Source organism: Globicephala melas, chromosome 16 (genome assembly GCF_963455315.2).
Source record: "Globicephala melas chromosome 16, mGloMel1.2, whole genome shotgun sequence".
In the NCBI taxonomy this organism is placed as follows: Eukaryota; Metazoa; Chordata; class Mammalia; order Artiodactyla; family Delphinidae; genus Globicephala; species Globicephala melas.
The window spans coordinates 46,237,988-46,261,503 of NC_083329.1; the positions used below are offsets into that span (position 1 = coordinate 46,237,988).

General features: G+C 50.5%; 1 protein-coding gene across 1 annotated transcript in view; it reads left to right on the top strand.

Annotated features, from left to right (window-relative positions):
• The first annotated feature begins 3,680 nt into the window (after positions 1-3,680).
• The window catches only part of VSTM4 (V-set and transmembrane domain containing 4), an 86,367-nt gene continuing 66,531 nt past the window's right edge, over positions 3,681-23,516 (top strand). The window contains exons 1-2 of the mRNA XM_030847642.2: positions 3,681-3,783; positions 11,622-12,020. Of these exons, the coding sequence (XP_030703502.1) occupies positions 3,729-3,783; positions 11,622-12,020 (454 nt within the window). The 5' untranslated portion in view covers positions 3,681-3,728. The remainder of the gene's footprint in view (positions 3,784-11,621; positions 12,021-23,516) is intronic.

Consider the following 23,516-nt stretch of genomic DNA (forward strand, 5'->3'; position numbering starts at 1 on the left):
CCTTCCATCTGGAGACTTCTAGAATCTGCGGGCCGTTTCCTTCTGCATCCAGCCTGCAGAGCCTGACAACCAACCTGACGATCACTGCTAAGCTCATGGAATGACCCAAACTTATATACTATAGCTTTGGAGAAGCTATTTCTATCTAGATGTACTGCCAGCCTCATGGCTTCATATTTCCTTACCTTTAGGGAAAAACCAGTGCACTCCACACCCCTTCCCTAGTTGTGCATGGGAAAGATGCTGCAGGTTTCATGAAAGTTCCGCCATTGCTGGCTGATGGCTGCTGCTTCTGATTGGATGGATGCGTCCTCTGTAACCATGATCTCTTCTTTCCTATCCTCCCTCCATCAGTCACAGCTGAAACCCTTTCTGTCCGGAGTGTACTCTTTGTTCATTCCCTATTGGTGATAATTCAAGCATGCAACTAAGTGCTTTTGGCTCCAGAATGCCTGCGAGCATTAAGGAGGAGGAGACCTTAAAAATTACTTGTATAAATCCAGACTGAAAAAGCAACAGAGAAACCCACCGAACACCTTAGAAGGAGGTGTTTACTTTTCTTTTGTGCTTTTAGTTTAGGAATATACTTGCTATACACAAAATCAAGCTGATTAAAAAACTGTGCCCTCTTCTTTCATCTCAGACCAGGTTTTAGTAAACAACTGAATAATGGAAGAGGAAAAGGAGACCTCCACTCCCCAGCCTGCCATGTGATCGCAGAACACATTTATTTTGAGGGAATTTGGATTTCTAAGATTCTTTCAGTGGTGACCGATAGAATCAGGATTAGTTGAGTAGGGCCTCCGCATAGCTTAGTGTCCACCAGGACCTGGATCAACTTCAAAACAGTCTGGATGCTCGTCTAGAAACTCCAGACAGGGGGGATTTTTAGAAGAGATAACTTAAAAAAATAATTGGATTGTATTATTCTTCTAATTTAGAACATAGACCTGATGGAGCCAGGGGTTGGACAAATAAGTTGGTGGAGGATTTTCAAATTGTCCTAAGGTTGTAAGCGAGTGAGCAGGCAGCAGCGTGAAGGTCAGTATCTGGAAGGTCTTTGCTATTGTAGTCCAGAACAACCGAAATACTGCATCTCATCTGGGTCACTGGCGGTGTCCGCCCTGGAGACTGGATGTGGTTCCCGGGTCATGCAGCAAAGGTCTTATCAAGATGGTCTGGTAGATTATTTGGGAAGCTGAAAAGTACTGAGAGAGCACACAGCTGAAAAGAGAACAACGTTACGTATCGCAGAACTGCAAGAAAAGCACTTTCCAGCCCCTAAATCTCCAGCACAGCATCAATTCTGGCAAAGAGAAACCGAGGCAAAGGGTGGGCATTTAAGACTAATGCTGAGTGCAATATCTGCTCAGTTCTGTGAGGAGAGAACGCTATTCAGAAATGATACAATGGGGGACTTCCCTGGTTGTCCAGTGGTTAAGACTTCACCTTCCAATGCAAGGGGTATGGGTTCAATCCCAGGTTGGGGAGCTAAGATCCCACAGGCGCCTCATGCGGCCAAAAAGACAAAACATAAAACAGAAGCAATATTGTAACAAATTCAATAAAGACTAAAAAAAGGGTCCTACCCCCCCAAAAAAAAAAACCTTAAAAAAAAAGTGATACAATGACCAAAGCAAAAATTGGCTCCTTTAAATGTGACTGACCTGTGTAAAGGGCCCTTTCTACTGTCCACCAATGGGGAGTAAATAGCAAGCACAAAGGTTGAGGTGGGAGGCCATGGAGGACACCAAACAGTCCTGCTGCTTCCTTAGCGCCCTACCCACGTGCAGTCATGCTGACATGCCATTTTACATGTGGACAATGAGGTTCAGAGAGGTTGTATTGCCCAAGGACCCACAAGTGGCACCCAGGGTGGGATGTTTGTTGACTTTCAGAACCAGCGCTCCTCCTCTGGCATCCTCTCTCCTGTCTCACCAAGCGCTGTCTTCCATAGTCAGAATCCAAGTTCCCCGTCCAGATACTCTGTGGCCCAAGAGCCCTGGACAGGTCTCCAGTCCTCTTTGAGCCTGAGCTTACTAACCCATAAATTGGAGCCTGGGACCTCACAGGGATGGGGTGTGAGGCTTAGTTGCTCACACATGCAAAGTGGTTTCCAAGCTCTGGTCTGGAAGTCTCCCAGAAATCCAGAAATGTGTGCATTCCTGGGCTGTAGGACCCAGTTCGACATCCGTTCTTGCCCTCACTTCTTGTCCTTGGCATCAGACCCAGCAGCCTTGCAGCCAGTTCCCCGTTGGCTCCCCAGTTCCATCACCCACCTGGTGGTGAGAGGTGGGGCTGCTCCCTCCAGTCAGACTGTCTGGACAGTCAGCCCAGTCCCTGTAGGGCCCTGCTCCTTGTGAGGGTCTCCAGCTAGAAGAGCCCTAGGGAGCCCCTGGCCCCCTGGGAGTTCCTGGCATTTGGAGAGATCACAAGGGCTGTACACCCACTGGCCTGGGCTGCAGGGTGGACGTCTCCTCTGGGACGTGCCCTGGGGCTGAGCACCAGTGGGCAGCACCACCTCTGTCTCCACGCCTTCCCCATCCCCATTCACTGCTTTTAGAGAGAAGGAGAGGGTGCCATGTTCTCTTCCTCTTCCAGGGACCCCAGTCCCAATTAGGCCCCACCTTTTCTGGAACCCCACAAAGCCCTCCCCTGACAGACACGCACAAAACATACCTAATATACACTTTCTTTGCTGTAGAGATGCTGGATTAGCACATCAGTCAGGCTCAAACTTAGAAGCATGGTGAAAAGACCATTGGCTCAGAGTAATCTGTGCTGAATGGCCTTGTCATCACATCCTGGCAAGGATCAGCCCTTTCATCTCTCTGCCTCTGCTTCCTTATCTGTAATAATAAGAGTAAAGATAGGTGACATTCACAGGCCAGGGGCCAGGTGCAGTGCCGTAACTGGAAATGTCTTACTTGATCTTCAACATCCAATGAGGGACATGCCAATTTTCCCATTGTACAGGTGGAGGAAACTGAGGCACATGGAGATTGAAAAGCTGTCCCAGGGTCTCACAGTGTCGGGATTTAGTGACATGGTGCAAAGTATCTAGCCCAGGTCTGTGGCTGAGGGCACCCTAAGCAGCCATTACTGTTTATAGTGTCCACACACTCTGAACTTATCTGTGTGGACCTTCTCAATTTTCCAAGCGTCTCCGTCCCTGATACCCTCCCACCCGCATCCAAATTCAGCTGCTCCTTGGCTCCCAAAGGTCTCTGTGGAGCGACTGCAGGAGGTTCCCTGGGCAGCAGATTAGCCTTAGGTCAGGGAAGCCCCCGAATTTGGGAGTCGCCCCCCACCCTCTTCCCAACCTCCAAGACACCCTCCCCTTAGCAATAACTGGCCTGTAATGCAAAGTGACCTCCAATGTCATTGCATCTAGTATGTCCTGTGTCTGAGCCATCGCCTCTCAGAACCTCAGTTTTCACATCTGTGAAATGGGGGTGGTGAAATGAGCCGCCCACAGATCACAGAGAGGATCGCTGGCGGCGGCCCGCGCCTCCGCCGCTCGGGGCGCCCAGAAGCTTTGGCCCGGCGGGGGCAGGCGGCCCGAGGGGCGGGGGAGGGGGCGGGGGCCGGGGCCGAGCCGGGGGCGGGCGCGGGGCGGGCTGCGCGGCGGTGGGGTCGGTGTGGGGGGGGGGCGGGTGGGGGTTGGTTGTGGTGGCGGGCGGGCGGCGGCGCTGCTCCCGCGTCACAGCGCCGGGTGCGGCGGGGAGATGCGGCTCCTGGCGCTGGCGGCGGCCGTGCTGCTGGCGCGGGCTCCGGCCCCGGGTAAGCGCGTTGGGACCGGGCGCCTCGGGGACCCCTCGGGTGGGGCGAGGGCGGCCGGCGCCGGGGAGCCCGGGGCTCGGGGCTTGGGCCTGGCCGGGAGGCCCTGCCGCCTCTGGGCTGTCCCCTCCCGGTCCCCGTCGGCGTCCGTGGGCCCGGGTCTGGTTGGCCAGGCGGTGGAGCACAGCGGCGCCTCCCAAGGGTCGGGGATGCTGCGCCCCTTCCTCGCTCCCCGCCCGGCCGGGACCCCAGCGCTCCGCGGAGACCCTCCGCAGCCCGGTTCCCTTCCAGGGGCCAGGCCTCCAAGTGGAAGATGCGAGCAGAACCGTGCGAGCCCTAGTTTTGGTTTGTTTTCTGTTTTCTTCCCAACAGGCAGCACCGACAGCTGTTGGCAGGTTAGTGTGGGCAGAAACTTCCCTTTAACTCTCTTCGGAGAGTTCCTCGGAGGACCCGGTCCGAAGGGGCCGGATCTGCGCCGCTAGCGGTTGGGGTCTGAGGACTTGTTCGCGGGCGTTTCATAATGACCAGGCCTGGGGAGATAGGGGATCCGCGGCTGCCTGGAGCCGCGGGCCCTTTACCCTTTTCCAAACCACCGTGCTTTAGGGCAGCCCCCACCCGCATTGCTAGCTTTCATTTGGGGTTTCTGCTCCCACTTCTAATTTGCCGAAGAATTTTCTCTCCTTATTTCTCAAGGCTGAAAGGGCTGTGCTGGCTAGAATAATAGTAATAATAAATATATCGATGGCACTCACATTTTCTGGGTGTCCATTGGGAGCTACAGTTATCTCATATAATCATGACAGTGCCCAAAAGTAATAATGACGAGAGTAAATCTATATATCCAAGTGCTTTGCAAACATTAACTCAGTTAAGCTTGCCTCTGAGGGAGGTGCTATTATTATTACCCCCATTTTATAGATAAGGAAACTGAGGCCAGGTCTATGCGTTGACTTGCTTGACAAGGCTTATACGTGGTAGAACTGGGATTTTAACGCAGGAGGCCTGGCTAGGCTGTGTTGCTGGTGTTTTGTAAGTAAGGGGGCTGATGCGTAGAGTTAAGTAATTTTCCAAGGGTGGCCCAGCTACCAAATGGTGGAGCTGGCATTTGAGCCAGCATAGACCAGAGTTTTAGGGGGGAGGAACTTGGATCACAGTGGGAAGAAATTTACCCATTGTCCCCTGGCTACCAGTGCAGTGGAGTTTCCAGTGAACTTGAAATCGGCCCTGTGGAAAACGTTCCTTTCACAGTTGTCACTGTCTTGGCTGACAGTTACTGGAGGTTTGACTGAGATGGTTGGGCTAGGGCAGCTCTAGTGGCCAGCAGCCAGTGAGATACAGGGGACACAGGGATCTTTGTCGCCTGTGCTCCATGACCACCTTCTTAATTGCAGGTGCTGTCAGAGAGGGTGTCCCCAGAGAGGGGCTTTTTGGGGGTCAAAGACATTCTCATGTTTCCAGGAGACCTCAGGAGCCTAGAGAGCTGGAATTAGAGAACCGTTAGAGTCCACCCTGGCTGTGCCTAAGGCTGTGTAATGATGACAGCCCTTGCTAGTGCAGCACTCATGTGTGCCCGTCTCCTTTCTAAATTTTTCACCCACAATCCCTCATCATATTCCCCCTCAAGAGAGAGCCTGGCAGAACCACTTTATACCTAAGTCTGGACTCTTACCTGGTACACTTTTCTGCCTCTCCATTGTGGGGAGAAGCGGGACTTTAGGGGTTACCTAGTCCCACCTATCATTTTACAGAAAAGCAAAGTGAGGGGCAAATATTTACTAAAAGCCGTGCTGTGGTCCAGATTGGTGAGTGAGTGTTGTCTCTGATGCCAGATGGCCTAGGTGCTAATTCCAGCTCTGCCATGTTCTGTGTGAGCCTGAGTAAGTGGCTTAGCCTCTCTGGGCCTCAGCCCTCTTGTCTGTAAAAATGGGGATAAACATACTATGAGGATAAATTGAGAAAATACATCTACAGTAGAACAGTACTTGGCCTAGAGGTCACACCCAGCAAATGTTAGCGTTCATCTTTGGTCAAGGCCATGTGTTTGTCCTGGTTGAGAGCTATTTTAAGGTGACCGCCTTAATATGAACACATTACCTACTCTATAGACTGAGTCTCTGCTTGGTGCTCGGTAAATACCGGCTTCTAATGCCATGGGTTTTTAAGTAATACAATTGTATTTCTTTCAGAGATTTATTTGTCATGAATTCAGACTGTCCTTTTAATAAGAATGAGATTTGCACTGCCAGCTGGAACACACAATTTGCATTCAGGGAGCCAGGAGCTCCTGGCTCCCTGAAAGGATGGGGGGCAGTCTGTTCAGGACAGAGAAGAAGTGTGGAGCACGGAGCCACTAGCACATCTCTAGCCAGGTCGGAACAGAGGGGCCCCAGCCTTGCTACCTCTGTGTCCCAGGTGAGGCAGGTGCCTTGTTTTTGTTAGAAGTTCTATACTCCCCTGCACCTGTAAGTTGCTATTTCTCACTTCATGATGAGTGTGAGAGGAAGAGAGAGAGGGACGGAGGGAGAGGGGGAGGTTGAGTACTGCATGAGTTGGTTGTGTACTGTTGGGCCACACTGATGTCCTTTTAGGCTGTTTTGTGAGCTTCAGTCCTTTTCACAGCATTATCCAAATGGGATCAAGAGGATTAGACCCCATAAATTTTATCCACAGGAACTTAATGGTCACTTACAGGCAGAACCAGCTACATAATTTGTGGGATTCAGTGCAAAATGGAGATGCGGGGCCCCTCATTTAAAAATTCTTAAGCTTTTAAGACAGCAACAGCAGAGATTAAATCAAGTGGGGGCCCTCCAAGCATAGGCCCGTGTGTGACTGCAGATCATACCCACAAGAAGCCTATCCTGCTTACAGGTCACTGTGCGTGTCACTTTCTGTTATCCCCACCTGTTGCGCCCTCAGGGAGTGTAAATTTTATCGATATTTTCAAGGTGCTTTCTTGTTGGAGCCTTATACCCACCACGCAAGGCATCATCTTCCTATTTTTGAGATGAGGAAACTGAGGCTCTGAGGGCCTCACTCCTAATAGAACCAGGGTTCCAGCCCGGCTTTGCTGGATTCCAACCCCTGGCTGTCTGCCTATAGCCCCGCTACACCACTGGGAAGGCTCTGGGCCTGGAGCATCCTCGCGCCCAGCCCACGGTGGGGCGGGCACACCCACCTACCAAGTCATGGAGCACGTGCTTGTTGAAGGAATATGGTTCTCTGCAGCAGGAATCCCAACCCTCTGTTTTGGGTCAGTCTCTTTCCTGCCCATGTTGTTATATTCCTCCTTTAAGAACTGGTCTTGGGGGCCCTGACTGAGGTGCAACGGCCCCTCCTGAGGTCAGTCTGCAAACACAGGTGGCTGCCTGGGCGATGGTGTGGTGCACTTCACTGGAGGACACTGCACCATGTTCCTCCTGCCTCAGGGCCTTTGCACAGGTAGAATCGTCTTCTAGGAAGATCATTCTTCACTGCTGCCCTGAATTTATGTCATGAATTCTACCTCAGCCTTCAGCTCAGGGTCACCTCTCCAGGGTCTCTTTCCTCCCTGACACGCAGAGATCAGAATCTCACCCTGATTTTTTTTTTTTAATAAATTTATTTATTTATTTTTTGCTTCTTTGGGTCTTTGTTGCTGCACACTGGCTTTCTCTAGTTGCGGCCAGCAGGGGCTACTCTTCGTTGTGGTGTGCGGGCTTCTCATTGCGGTGGCTTCGCTTGTTGCAGAGCGTGGGCTCTAGGCACGTGGGCTTCAGTAGTTGTGGCACGCGGGCTCTAGAGCACAGGCTCAGTAGTTGTGGCACACAGGCTTAGTTGCTCCGCGGCATGTGGGATCTTCCCCGACCAGGGCTCTAACCCGTGTTCCCTGCATTGACAGGCGGATTCTTAACCACTGCGCCACCAGGGAAGTCTCTCACCCTGATTTTCATAAGCCCCACACCTTTTCTCTGTAGCATGTGTTGCTGTTTGTAGTCACATTCTCCTGTGTCTTTTTCCTGATGACCAGTGCCTAGCCCACTGGACTCTCAGCTCTGCGAGGTTAGGGATGTGTCTTCTTCTCCCAGTGTCTGGCACATGGCAGTTCTCAGCAACTATTTGTTGAGTGATTAAGTGAACAAAGCATAAGCTGGGGTGTAAGCTGGAGGAAGCGGAGCACTGAATGTGGAGGTGGCCAGGGGATGGGGGCAGGGGATCTACCTCCCACCTCCTTTCCCTGCAATGCAGGGTCAGAAAGCAAGAAATTAAATTCTCCAGCCTAGAATGACTTCGATGCTTCTCCCTCCTTGGCCGGGAGAGAGGAGACTCTGCCCTGCCCCTGGCTGCTCCCTTACCTTACCTGGTGTCAGAGGATCTAGTGACACCCCACCTCCCCTGTCTTGTAGTTTGCTTGCCTTGCCCCTCTGCCCTGCAAGGTGTGGAGACCCAGAAGGGAAAGGCCTGAACCCCCATCCCCGGCCCCGGCCCCACACTCTAGTCAGCCTGCCTCCACTGCCTGCCTCTTGGCCCCTCTGCAGCGTGATGACTGCCATGGGGCAGAAGCTGTGTGATGCTCTCTCCCAGTATTTAAACATCCAGCTCAGCTAACATTGGCCAAGCACTGGGTCCTCTATCTGCCTTTTCTCCCCTCCCTCAAGCAATGCCACTGCTCACAGCTGCGTGCCTGAGAGCTGAGTTGTGTTCCCTGGGCTTAAGGTAGTCATTTCCAGTGTCAAGGGGAGGGCATTAGCTGGGGCACCAGCTTTCTGAGAAAGGTCGTTGCAGGCACAGGGATCCACACAACCTGAGAGCCTGTGTCTTCTAGCAAAGCTTAATGTGGCCAAGGAGGCTGTGAGCATCATCGTTTCAGTCCCACCCCCATACGCTCTCATTGAAAGTGGGTGTAAATATTCGGGCTGGTGGTAGGACTAGGCCTGAAATGAACCTTCCTGAGAGCAAGGCTGCTATCACAAAGTGCCACAGACAGGGGGCTTCAACAACAGAATTTTGTTTCTCACAGTTCTGGAGGCCAGAAGTCTTGAGGTCAACGTGTCTGCAGGGTTGGTGTCTTCTGAGGTCTCTTTACTTGGCCTATAGATGGCTGTCTTCTCCCTATGTCTTCACATGGTCTTTCCTCTGTCTGTGTCTGCGTCCTAATCTCCCCTCATTATAAGGACACCAGGCATGTTGGATTGGGGTACATCCTATGGGCCTCATTTTAACTTAGTCATCTCTCTAAAGGCTTTCTCTCCAATACAGCCGCATTCAGAGGTCCTGGGGATTCGGGCTTCAGTATAGGAATTTGCAGGGGACGCCCTTCAGCCCGTAACAAGGGTCTTGCACTTCAGTGGGAGAAATGTGCCTGGGCCATTTGTAAGAGAGTATGGGGCTAACTGAAGGCAGAGAGGCACACCAGTAAAGAAATAACGAGGGTTCCTCTGGGGAAGATAGTTCAGTCCGTCCCCTTTCCTGGGAGCTGCTGACTCGGCCTGAGCTGCAGAAGAGGAAGAGTTACTAGTTCGCCTGTAGGATGGAATCTGGCCTCTCATGGGGACTGGAGCACTTGGCACGTTCTCCTGGTTTCAGTCACTATAAATAATCCCTCCTTCATGCAGCATTGATAGGAGGAGACTAGGGTGTGGGGTCCTGGCTGTGCTCTCATCCCATCCATATTGTTTCAATTTCCTGCCTTCTCCTTGTCTCCAGTGGGGAGCCCTCGGGGGCGGGCAGAGCGGGACTTCAGTTCTGGAAGCCAGCTGCTCCATCTCTGCTGCTCTCGACCTGCTGAACCCCCGGGCAGCTAGCGGAGTGGGGTCAGCCTGGTGTTTCCGGCTGTGTGGCCACTCACCAGGGGACTCGTGCTGTGGGACCCGTGTGAACTTCAGCCTGGATCCTGGCATTCGGGGAAAATGCTTTTGGACTAATTTAACATGGTGTGTGGGCAGGGTGGGGGCCGGGTGGGGGAGGTGCGGGGAGACGGTAAGGGCAGTTGCTCCTGTTTTTGTCCTGCGTGAGTGACTTGTGTGGACAGTGAGATTGTTACTTGGAAGCGTGTGCCTTCTTTGGTTACCTGTTGATCTGCATTCCCCGAGTATCTCCCTGGGCGGCTTTGTCCTTTGTCACTGTAGACCTAGAAGACCTTGTTCTTGTCCACAAAGAGCTGAGTCCAGCCAAGCATCAATCTTTTTCTTCTGAATTCACTTCCATCATTTTTTTTTTTTATGGTGACAAAAGACTATCACAGTGCAGTGAGTTGAATGATGACCCCCAAAGATGTCTGCGTCCTCGTCCCTGGAACAACGAATGTCACCTTATATGGCAAAAGGTGCTTCATGGGTGTGATTAAGTTAAGGATCTTGGAGTATCCTGGAGTGTCCTGGTGGCCTGGCTTTGAAGAGATGAGAAAGAAAATGAAATGAAATTGACCCTCAGTTCATATCTCTCAAGGTGTTTAGTTTATTAAATCAATAGTGGAAACCGTACGTAAGGATGAGCTTATTGCCTGGGTTTTTACAATGAAGGATGCTTTGTAGGTCACACTCCCCGCCAGTAACCCCCACCCCAACACACACAGGGCCTCACCTTGTTGACTCACAGCCTCTTCGCAGTAGAAGGTCCAAACCTTTGCTCTCTTTTTCATCCTTCCTCCTTGCTTACCTGCAGCACTGACCAGAGTTCCAAGCTTTGGGTGACTCTGCCATCAGGGCCCAAGTCCCTTCATGTGACCAGAAGGCGGTGTTTGGGGGTCATTTGTAATTTGGGATGACCTTGGGGGCACCTGCTCGAGCACTGGAGTGGGCAGGGAATGGTGCTTCCTGGAGTCGTGTGCTGGGCAGCGCAGGGGTGACGATGTGGGACCTGGTGAGAGGACAGCCCAGCTTGGACAGAAGGAAGCTCTGGACCTCCTGTCCCTTTCTGGGCTCTGCCTGCCAGGCGGAGGTTCCCCCGACCGTGAGCTCCGGGGCTGCACCGCCGCACTGCACAATCCTTGCAGACGCCATGCAGCGCGTCTCCTGGGAGGAGGCCTCTGTGAGGGCGGCTAGGCTGGATGGTCTTGGGTGGCCAGGGAGTGGCACTCTCAAAAGTCAGCTTGGGGCAGAATGGCGGCTAGGAGGGGCAGCCCTAACTAAGAAGCCAAAGGACAGGAAGTAGCAGCCTGGGCCTGGAATCCTGGAGCATCTTTTGGGTTGCTGGGAGAGTCTGGCACCTGCTCCTGGGCTCATTCATTCTCCCTGCTCCTGGGCTCATTCATTCTTTATTCTTGCACTTCAACTCCTTGACCGTGGATCCTGGTCCTAAGAGACTCGGAGCAAGAAACTGAGACACCCCTGTCATTCCAGCTCCCTGGTACAGGTTTAACACCCGCCTGACCGGTACTGATAATCTGCCTTGGTTACAGTTGAAATACCTGAGACAGGGAAAGGGGCTACAGCATTTTCCACTCAGGGAGGTGATGAAACTGATGGAAGCAGGCCTTGGGAGGCAGGTGGGGAGGGGGGATTGGATGTGAGCTGGAAATTTTTAAGAGCTTCCCCAAATCCAAATCTTTATATGATGTCTCCTGAATTTTAAATGTCAGCAGGTAATTAAAATAAAAAGAAATACATCTGGGCCAGGTGGTCCATGGCATCCCGCTTGGCTGGGATCATCTCATAGATGAGGACATGGGTGCCCGCAGAGGCACACTCCACACCCCAAGGACGGCTTTTTCGAGAAGGCGGAGAGAGCATAGAGGGGATGGGGATGGCCCACCTCTCTGGCCATGCAGACCAACCTGGCTCCTGGAGAGAAGACGCCATGTGTGTTCACCTGGGGAAAGGCGGTGGCCTTCCTCATTTTCTTCTTTCCTTTTTTCTCTACAGAGGTCTGTGGGGCCCTCAATGTCACCGTGTCCCCGGGGCCCGTGGTTGACTACCTGGAGGGGGAAAATGCTACTCTTCTCTGCCACGTCTCCCAGAAGAGGCGGAAGGACAGCTTGCTGGCCGTGCGCTGGTTCTTCGCACGCCCGGACTCCCAGGAGGCCCTGATGGTTAAGATGACCAAGCTCCGGGTGGTGCAGTACTATGGGAATTTCAGCCGCAGCGCCTACCGTCAGAGGCTGCGCCTCCTTGAGGAGCGGCGCGGGGTGCTCTACACCCTCTCCGTCTTGACCCTCCGGCCAGCTGATCAAGGGCATTACGTCTGCAAAGTCCAGGAAATCAGCAAGCACAGGAATAAGTGGACAGCTTGGTCCAACGGTTCCTCGGCGACAGAAATGAGAGGTAAGGGTGCATCCACTCTCTGGGGAGAGTGGGAGGGTGACAGGTCAGTGGGCCTCCCTCCAGCTGGCCAGGCAGTGGCCTCCAGGACGGCTCTGCTGAGCTAGAACACATCTTTTTGGCCTCTAAGGGCCAAGCCATATGAGGCGGGCCATGGGAATGAGGATAGATCTTTACATGGGTGCTGTGGCTGACTTGTATTATAGGCGTGGAAGGCTGAACAGAAAGGGGCAAGTGTCTGGCCCCATGCCACCCAACCCACCCCTGGCCAAAACCTGTTTTGCAGCTGAAAGATTGGTCTGGCTGTGTTCTTTGTCTCCAGCTCAGGTCTGCACAGCCTTGATCTCTTTCCCTGGCAGGGTGCCAGGCATCTATGGGAGGAGGCCCGCATTGGGAGGTTCTGATGCCTAATGTGAGTTGCCAGGCTTCAGAGCAGGGCAGCCTCAGTGGCTCTGACCCGTCGCCCAGAGGAACTGATCCAAGCCTCCGGCAACAGCTCACTGAGAAATTCATCCAGAAGTGGGCAAGGGACCAGAGGTGGCCCTCCCTTCCTGGAGACAGAGAGGAGGCGTGGGCCGCGTTCCGGAACATCTTAGCTACCCAGTGCCATATTTGAGGGCTATCATTTTTTGCCACTGATGTTCTATTCAAGAAGACACCTCTCACAATTTTAATAAGACCGGCTACTGTGTACTAAAATTACATCTCTGAGTGCTTGGAACCTGAATTTGGTCTGGTAGAAGATCAAGAGAATCACAGAGTAAAGCTGACGATCCCAAGTGTGAAAAAGAATCTACTTTTGTTGTATACGTGTCACATGATATTAAAGGCATCAGTGATGTTGTTGAAGGGATCAAACGCAGTTGTGAATAGGCATTTTTAATATCCTATATGTTAAAGTAAATCATTTACATGGATAGTCCAACTTCATTCGTCTTTGGAGTTTGCTTATTTTAATGTTCTTAAGCACGGAATGATATATCATCTGAAATGTTGTGCACTTTTTCTCCTTAAGCAAATTAATTCAAGAAAACAAATGACTATTAATATAAATATGTATTTTGGCACAGAAAATAGAAGAGTACATCAGATGACCACAGGTTAAGGAGGGAATCCACTCTGGATACCACTTGGCTCTGAAACATAAGGTCTTATATCTGCCCTTTTAATTTTTATGTCTGGGTGTATCCCGGAGCCGTGTAGTACATCTCTCGGCAGTGACGACCGCTCTGCCAGTTAGAATAGATAAAAGGATTTCCTACATTCAAGTGAGTGCCGTCATCCAGTCCATTATTTCATGTGCGTCTACTTTCAGTGAAGGAAGCTGGGTTCCTTCTAGAACATTTATTTGGGTACGTGCTGCAAAAACCTGAGGTGGTTCTTAAGACTTCAGTGGAGCTAATCTCTTTTCCCCACTTCTCGGTACTTTGATTTGCTCTTATGAGTGGAAGAGGAAGGGGTGGAGTTACAAGGCGTGTCCAGGGAATTGTGTGTAAACTGCAGCCTGTCACATCCCTGCTGGTCCCCGACATGCTGGCTCCTGACGAAGTCCAGCTCGTTAGCCACGTGCTTGCAGAGTGCTTTACCAGCGTCATGCAAAATGAGAAACTGGAACAGAAATTTAAGAACAGACCAAATAACAATTTGCCCCCATAATTGCAGTGTTACTTGCTTTATTTTACTCTGTGTGTTTTTGAGTTTCCCCCAAATCAGAGTAAGTCCTTGAGCATGTGTGTGTGTGGTGAAAAAAAAAAAAAAGTAGCAATTATTGGGGAAAAAAACTATGTTAATAAATAAATTTGTCATGACTTTTTTCCTGAAGACAGGAAAGTATGGGGCTAAAAAAATATTGGCTATATTAATTTGGGACAAAGCATAAGTTGCCATTTTATGTTTTAACTGTGCAAATTATTAAAATATGATGGAGAATTGGGGATTTTGAAGAATGGGGAAGTAGTAAATTGGGGTTTGTCTGGAAACCGCATATGTATGAGATCGTGGGTGGGGAGAGCTCCTGACTTCAGTGTTGTTGGTACCAAACGATATGATGAATAATGAAGAATGAAAATGTGTGATCCTCTGGGTGACAGTGGAGTCACACTTGGCTTATTTTAGAGAACCTGTCATACCATGTGAACTTAGTGTCATTTTTATCACACAGAGCTGGAAGGAAAGGCAAGGAATGTTACACAGTTTCTTCAGTTGCTTATGCCATGTGACCATTTCACTGAGCCAGAAGCCCTGCCTGCAGAGAACGTGGATCCAAAAGCCCTAAGTGACACATGGTGTTGGAACCCTCTGGAGCGGTTTCCAGGAGGGTTGATGTTAGGTTTGATTTCATTTAATTGTTTTATCAATGACATTGAAAAGCGGGCACACATCACCTTAATGAACTTTACAGAAAGTACAAAATTGGGACGTTCTTAACATCAGCAAGGAGTAAAACATAATGAAAAGGGAATCCAGGGAGGTAAGAAATACGAGCAGGAAATACCAGAATGAGATTCAGTTTGGAAAATGGCAGAGTGATACATTTGGGGAAAACGAATCACAGGCAGTGTTGGAGAGTCAACGGGAGGCTCTCTGTGAAGGGACTTTGGTGATGTCAGTGGTGAATTAGATGCGCATCTGCAGGGTGATATGGCAGCAGGAACAGCCTGTGTTATTTCCATCTGCATACAGTAAGTTGGCCTGGTGTCCCTGAGAATGAAGTTGGTTGTGTCATGTGTACTGTGCTGGGGAGACACTAATGTGGACTACACCGTCCGTTTGGGGAACCTCACTTGCAGAAAGAGAGGTTCAATCTAGAGCAGAGTAGCAAACATGATGAGGAAATGAGTGGCAGCCTTCAGAGAGACGATCAGTTCAGCTGGGGGAGCCTTGCTGGGCTCAGCGAACACATCACATTGGAAAATAATATGGACTACAGTGCTCTGCAGTGCTCGGTGGATTCATTCATCTCTCACTCAGTGGGCATTTATTTTATGGTGCATCTGCTCTGCTGGACACTTGGGGACACAGGGGCGGATCTGTTTAGAGGGTGACAGATACAGAAACAGATGCGATGTCATGGAGTCAGGGGCAGTGGTAAAGGTGTGCATGGAGCACTGCGCACACGCACAGGAAGGCCCCTAAGGATGAGGCAGGGGGCAGTGCTTGAGCGGACACTGGCTGTTTACGTGGGGCAGGGAGCCAGAGGGGACGGTAAAACAGCGGATGGAGGGCCCTACAGCCGTGGGTCAGGACTGCTGGAGCCTGAACTGGAAGGTCGGGCTGGCAGTGGGTAACGAGGGGAGGCAGGCAGGGCTGATAGTGGAGGGGCCTGTACTGAATATTAAGGAATTTACACTTGATTTTGTAGGCCAGTATTCTCAACCTTGCCTAATGGTAAGAATCTCCAGGGCCATTGTTAACATGCAGATTTCCAAGCATCTGCCCTGGAGATTCTAGTCTATTAGGTCTGGGTTGGAATTTTAATATTTAACATCCAGTCTAGTTGATTTATCATCAGGCATTTTGGGGAATCTCTGCTTTAGTCTTTGGAAACCCTGAGAAGCGTTTAAAGTCTTGATGGACCCCTCTGTTGGCTGCTTGGGACATGGATTTGGGGGAATCAGACTACAGGGTGAAGAGGCAGAGTCTTTTGTATTTTCCCAGGCTTGAAATGTTGCAAAGTTTGGCAGTAGGAATGGAGAGACATTGGAGGTCAAATAAGAAGTTTTGAATAACTGGGTGCAAGTAAGGGAGAAAGCTTTGGGATGATAGCCAGGAGTCTCACTCACTGTGTGCAGGATGGTGCCCACGGCTGACAAAGGGAACATAAGAGATGAAGCTGGCCACAGGGGAATTGAGAGTGAGGTTGGCTGGAGGCCATCCTGCACTGATGTCCAGTAAGCACACAGAAATGTAGAGCTGAAGCGCCCATCTGATCTGGGCAGTGACAACTGATTCTGAGTCAGGCAGGTGAAACCATGGGGGTGGGTAAGATCCCCAAGGGGATCCCCAAGGGGCAGGGGCCAAGGGTGAAGCCCTGGGAAACACCAGTATTCGGGGCAGCAGACTTGGTGTTTGGAACGGGCTCCTCTGGGCCAGCCCCCTGGTGGTCTGGAAAAGGCAAGGTGTTTTCAGTAGGAGAGCAGCACTGCAGAGCGAAGATGTAGCAGCTTCTTCCCAGGAGTGCAAAAAGTCAATCTTTGGGAAATCTAGAGGTGCACAGTGTTCCAGGCAGGAATGAGGTGCATTGACCTTGGCAGCCTGGCAGCCTGGTGAGCCCCGTGTCCTCCTTTCTGGTGACAACCATCTCTAGGTAACAGCTTCTGGCTCATTTATCATGAGCAGGTGAGATGCAGGGTTGGGTCTCGCTGTAGGTGAGAGAGGAGGAAGTGAACTGCATGGGCCTGCCCTGCCCAAACCCAAGACTTTGGGGAGGTCAGGTCCTGAGTGCCCTGTCCCTAACGCTGAGCAGGCTGAGCAAGGCTGGAGTTGGTGGAACAGGGAAGTCAGGATGGAAATAAAGGGCACGAGCAGGGGTTCGGGGTAATTTCCAACAGGGAGACGAAGCTGCTCAGCGGGGTCTCTCTCGAAGGGGTGCCTTATTTATGCTTGGGCTGTTCAAGGTTTTCTGAGCTGGAGGCTTCATAGATAGACTAGTGCAGAGTTTTCCAAATGTTCTTGGTTCCTTTAGGCCAAAAGAAATAACTAACAGCTTTGCTTTTTAAGTAGTTGGGTCCAACAACATAAAAAAGGATTTCTGTCCTAACACGTCCTGAGAGCATAACACGTCCCTAGACGTGAAGACAAGCTGTTCTCTTTGGGGTAAATTCCAGTATCACTTTCGAATCGAGTTGAAGCTTGCTATTTTAGGGGGCCAGCATCTCTCCTATAGGTGCAAAAGCACTTTCATTATTTCAGAAGCAGTCCGATAGCTACTTGTGGTCAATTTTTTGGCAAATTGTGATACTTTCTGAAGTTCGCTTTACTCTGTCTCTGTAGACACAGAGGTAGTGTCTGACCCTGCGTTTGTTCTCTGCACTCAGCGCTGACTGGTACTTGCTATGCCTCAGGCGTGCAGTTTAAATTAAGCCCGCCGTCTTCCCTGAGCTGGTACGGGCAGGTCTTGTTGCCTCTCCGCACGCCCTTCACCCTGTCTGCCCCACGCCCCCGTGTCCAGGCACTTGCCCGTTGTGTTTTGTGCCCGCTTTCTTTAGTAATCCCTTGACCTCCCTTTGCTGTCTCTGCTCCCCAAGCTTTGGGGGTCTCCCTACCTTTGTGCCTTCTCTATCCTGCTTGATGTCCCTGTGACCCCCCATACCTGTCCTCCTCAGGCACTGATGTGGCCTGGTCCCTCCCAGGACACGCAGACCCTGGAGAGTTCTAAGCGCAAGGACGGCCCTGGCGTGGGTGTGGGAATGGGAGGTTGGACCAGTTCCTAAGCCTGGATTTTCTTCAGGAGGATTTCCGGGATGAAGCCTGAGAGTCCCTGGGGCTCCCGGTCAAGGGCAGGCTGCGGCACGGTCCTGGGTGCCACATGTCCCTAACAGTTGCTGAGCTCTGACATGGCCAGTTTGGTGCTTTGCTTGAGGGTACCACATGCGCCCTTGGCACCAGGGAGTGTGAGCCCCCCGGGGTTCTCAAGAGTGACATTGTCATTCATTTTAAGCTTCTTGTCTTAGGGGTACAACCGCTTGGATTCCCCATTCCCCAGGCCTCGTACAAAATTATCCTCAATGGCTTTTCAGCACAGTTCTGCCACCCACTGACTCAGAAGCAGTCTGATGTTCTGAGCAGAATCGAATCTCCATCTTTTCAGGTGGAGATGTTTTCATCAACGGTGAAAATGCTAATAAGAGAAGCAATTTGCAAGGGCTGTCTGCTGCAATTTAAACAGTATTTCAGTCTAACCCCAAACAACATATTTTAACAAGCCAAATTGTTCTTTGACTTCAGATTATGTAAGTGAGCTTTAAATGTTAGGAGTGGACAAAGCAAATAGAAACCTCTGTTTACCCTAAAAAGTATTTGGGGGCAAAGATGAAATTATAATATAATTTCTTATCTATTTAACCCCAAATATTAGAAGGAATTTAATAATTGGATCTGAAAGTACCACCACAGGGAACCGATATTTCAAGTTTCAGTGGCAGAAATTAAAGAATTCCTTTTTCTCCAGAAACGTGGAACAGATGATTAGGAATGAGATTAATGAAACATTTAGTGCTGCTGCTTAATTAAGCAAGCTCACATCATGATGTTTAAAGTGTCAACAGGTCCTATACTCAAAAGGAACAAATTGACAACTGGAGCGTAATTTAAACACCACTTCAAACACTTCTTCATTGTATCTACGCTCCTTGCGACTGCCATGTTCTTGGAAGAGTTTAAGAGATTGGAATTTAAGCTCAACACCATGTATGAAGCCCCGGTTTATGAGCCTGTGGTCCCTGTGCTTTGCCCAAAGAGAGTTATGCGTGGGGAGGTTTGATCCCCTCCCTCTGGGGTCCCCAGCCTCACAATCTGGAGGAGGAGACATATGTCAATATGGGTATAGGTTTGGTAGACATTATCGACAAAGCTAATAGAAAGAGAGTATGAAACGGCCATACAAGAGGGTGAAGCGGGTACGGGGGAGTCAGCGGAAGACAAGGTTACATTCTTTGGGGAATAGGAGAAGGCCACCTGGAGGATGTGGCATTCCGCTGGGACCACAGGGTGAGGAGGGATGTGACGACTATGGGCCGTGCCATGTCAGGAGATGAAACAGCTGGAGCAAAGGTATGGATGAAGGAGAAGAGGGATTTGCAAATAACTTAGCGGAGTTGGATGCATGTTTGTGCTTGGTAAGGGCTAAGGTGGGCAGTGATAAGAGGAAAGCTTGGCGTGGTGGCCCTGCCCGGGGATCTGGACTCCAGGGACCCTGCCAGATTCTTCTTAAATGCACCCACATGCCTGACACAGTGCATGGTACACAGAAGGGCTCCATCACGAAATTTTTAGATGAAGGACAGATGAGTGATCCAAACTCTTTGGTATAATGCCATTTTAATTAATGGCAACAAGGAGTGGAAGGTGGTAGCAAGAGAGTAATATATAGATCTACCCTGGGGTTGTGTCTGGAGAGGGCCTGTTACCAAGCCCTAAGGTTTAGTATTTCCTAACCGCTATGTGGGGACATACACATGGCCTTTGTATTCTGCAGCTGATTCCGTCTCAGAATGTGAAGTTCTTATCTAACTGCCTTGTCACAATGGGAAGTCTGTTTAACATGGTTTTTCGTTTGCTTTTTTGCTTTGTTTTCTAGAATTTGTCTTAGAGTGAATGCAAAGGAAAGAGTGGCTTAAAATAGACAAAGCTGGAGCTTTTCCGTTTCTCATCAGCTGCTCCATCAGTGCAAGTCACTCAGAGGTCCTAGTCACATATATGGCTTTGTCCAGGCCCCAAGAGAGACTGCCTTTGGCCTGAGTCTTGGAAGGGCAAGGGGAAAAGGAAGCAATAGGCAAACTTCTGAAAGCAGAAACAGAGAAGTTCTGTGTCTCTCTGGGCTGTAGTTGCCTTTCTTGAGAACACTGACCCAGTTATAAATAGTGGGGACACAGCTACATTTAGGTTTTTCCTTGGGAAACCATCTGATGATTGAATAAGAAGGGCCAGCGAACTGACTATATTAATTTTTGAATTTGGAGCAAAAGTGTTGACTCCTTTTTATTTTATTTAAGGGTCTCTTCTTGTGCATATTTCATATCCCCAGCCTCTTCTGGTCCTTGGAGATTTTCCTTTCCCATTGATGTGTGCAGAATGCTGCCTGAGGAAACTGAGGTAGGGTGTGTCCGCTTTCCAGCTTTCTACACCCCCTGGGTGCACATTAGCAAGGTCTACATGCAAGGTCCAGGGCCTTAAACTTCTGTCCCTCTCCTTTCAACTCAAAAGAGCTTAATCATCTTATGCTTAAGGTTTCTGGGCTTCCGGCTTCCATTCTGTTAGAAACTAAGAACTCAGAGGCCGTAAAGTAAATCACGACAGACCCAAAGCATGCAGCTCCAAAGTTAGAGCGCTGCAGAGAAGTCGGCCCTGAAGGCCTGGTGAGCTAGTGTGTTCCCCCTGCTTCTGAGACAGGTCTTCCATGGGAAGGCAGGTGCTGGGTAGGCCAGGGTCCCCTGCCCTGGGCTTTCTTCCCAGCCTTCCACAATATAAGTTTGTCCCAGCACCAAGCTTTCTTTGGGAGACCTCGATCCACCAATACAGCATCGTATTCATTCCATTCATTTGTGCGCTCAACGTAACTAGGACCTGTCATGGGCCAAGAAGGATTCTGGGAAGTGGAAACAGATGCAATTCCAGCCCGCGTGGAACTTCCCTTCTGCTGGGGGAGGCGGACAATGAACCGGAGAAATGAGTAAAGCATAGTGATGCGTTCTAAGGCAATGTGTTCAGCAGGGACAGAGGGTGTGGAATATTAGAGAATCATTGGAGGAAGGTCTCTCTGACTCAGATTCTCTGTAGTTTCCAAGTTTGAGTCGGCCACTTGGGGAGACGCATCAGCCCTTATAGACAGTCTGCTTTTTTGAAAACAACTTTCTTGAAAGCTGTGTTCTTCACCTCGTATTCCTCTGCTCTGAGACATGTTATTAAGGGGCCCCTTGGGAGTCCTTTGTAAACAACACTTATGTGATAGGCTTATTCCTTAGGTTTTGCTGTTACTCTCCTTTTCCCTGGATTAAATTGAAGAGCATTGGTTGAGTTCTGAGTGCTGGACCCCAACCTAGACTGGATGGGAGATTGAGGCCCAGGATCTGGCCCCTCAAGACCTGAATCCCCTCTCCCATGTCTCTTGGGACTTGGTGCCCACTGCTGTCTGTAGTAGGGGTATGTGAGCCAGGGCTTCTCCACATGGGGTCCTGGGACCTCAAGCCTCAGAATTTCCATGACTGTGTGCTCCCTAATCATGCAGGTTCTCAGGCCCTCCCCAAATTCCTTGAACCAGAAGCTCAGGGGTCATGCCTGGGAATCCCCATTTTAACAAGAGGCCTAAGTAATTCTCCCCCACAGTAAAGTTTTAGAAATCTTGGTCTTCAGGTGCTCGGTGAAGGCAACACCCTCTACCATCAGGAGTTATACAATCTGGAGAATGCCTCAGCCTAGCCTGACCGGTAGTAGAAATAGGAAGGTGAAGGTGTGTCTCTCAAACTCAGGGCCAGTCTTTCCCGCATCCGTGCCGCTGCCCCCTACGGCTTCCTCACTCCTCTGTCTGTTCCAGGGCCCTCCCTGCACTCCTCTCCGTCAACCTCTGCCTTCCGGAAGGTGCTCTGTGTCAGAAAGGTGCACCCTACTTTGGGTGTAACCCATGGTTGCAATGTAAGCCCCTTTAATTATAGGATTCTTTGTTAAAGGAACTGGAGGCATAGGTGAGCAGGCAGGAAAGAATACTGGGAGAAGGGGAGCCTTCCCAGGGCCTCTAAAAATCACGAGCCATCTGTTCACTGGATGACGGGGGTCAGCCCTTCAGCGCAGGCTCAGGTAAATGCTCTGTATCATCAGTGAACAGGAGACCAGGAAGGAAACAGGAGGTCCCTCAGCCGGAGGGCATTGTCATAGGGTCTTTGGCGTGAATTCAGGGGACATGGTCTGCCACAGCCTGTGAAACATGCCCTCCCCGGGGGAGTCAGTGGGACGGTCTGTCCAAGTCAGAAATCAAGGGTCTCAGTTTTCACACCTCTCTGAGTGATGGTTTCCCCTCAGGTCCCAGCAAAGGGGACTTGACTAAGATTCTTTCTTTCCAACCTGCTTCCTCCAGACATGAGGCTGATAGGATCTTTTTGTCTCGGTGCCTCTGGGCTGTGTTCTTCCAGACCGTTTGATCCTGCAGCACTTTCAACCGGTTCTTCCCAGAGGCCCGAGACGTGGTGGCTCTCACACCCCACCCCTTCTTAGATTTCATCGGATTCTGCTCTCTTGGGGAGGGACCCAGGACGGCCTGCTGCTCAGTTATCCGGGCCACCACCTCACAAGAAGGTCAGCCAGACTCTGCATGCTGGGCGCCGGGGTCCCCAGGAAATTACAAAGCAGTCAGTAGGTCAGTTGATGACTTAGCTTTTGAGCGCCCTTTACTCTCCTTTTCTACTGTGGCCCAGACCGATCGATGAATGTGCACGGGAGTCAGAAGTCAAAATGCCCACTTTCTGGTAAAGCTGTATTGAGAAGAGTGGTTTGGTGCTGAGGCCAAGCTGGGCTTCCTTCTGCTTCTCTGATCAGTTGCACTACCCTCCTCCCAGGCCCCACACCCTGTGGGGGGAGGTGGTCCCAGTACCGCCCTCCCTCACGGGACCTCTGGATGCAGGAAGGATGGAAGAGGCAAGGCTCCCCGGGAGGCAGGGCTGGCATCACTCCCCGCAGCTGGAGTAATGGACCTTCCCCAGGGGGTGCCCACTGCCCAGCCCCACATTAGCTCCTGGCTGAGAGGCTGGGCTCAGAGCATGCGGCGAGACAGAGTCCACCTTGAGCGGGGCATTGGCCATGGTCTGTGGACGCAGACGTGCGGCTTGACAATGTATCGCATTCATTTTGAGACAGCACGGGATTAGCAGCTGAAACAAGAGAGCTACGTGGAACCTCGGGAAAATTTCAAAAGCTCTGGCAGAGTTCATGTAAAACTTTTTCTTGTAGGAACAGATAAGATTATGGCTGGTGTTGCTGATCATCGTATGCCAAACAGAGTTGCTGCACTTTCCCATAAAACAGCTGCACAGGAGAGAAATGAGGAACCTCCGTGAATTCCTTGCTTAGAGCCCCCTTAGCTTTGAATCCCAGCTTGTTGGCTCTTTCAACACCCATCTCCATAACTCCACTGGGGAGACCTTGTTACCTTCTATCCCACATAAGGCAAAGGGAATTGTAATTGGACTAAATCAAGGGCCCACAGCTTCTGAAATGAAAAAATGTAAGATGAATCAAAAGTGGTCCAAAGGCAGTGGCCTTTGCCTTTGCTGGAAGGGTAGCAGCCCGACTGAGTTGCAGACGTTTAGCCACAAGGTCAGGGAACTCTTTCTTATGGACCATTTGGACAACTGGAGATTCACATTCTCAGGCAAAGGACTGATAGCAGAGGACCATGCTAGGATTTAGGTGTGGGAATTAGAGCAGTGAATAAAATAGACCAAATCCCTGTCTTATGGAGCTAAGGTCCTTGTGGATAAAAATGGCTCACTAGGTCTCAGGCACTGTTCTGAGTATTTCACATATATTAACTCATCTGGTTCTCACACTCACCCTGAGCTTATTATCATCTCTGCATAACAAATGAGGAAACTCAGGCAGTGGGAAGTTAAGTGACTTGCCCAAGGTTACATAACCAGCAAACGGCAACTCAACCCGGTGTACATCAGTGCATCTCACACTTTAAAGTGCATATAATTCATCCAGGGAACCTGGGTTTAAAAGCACATTCTGATCCAGTAGATCTGGGTTGGGTCCCCTACAGTCCTGCACTTCTGACAAGCTTCCAGGTGA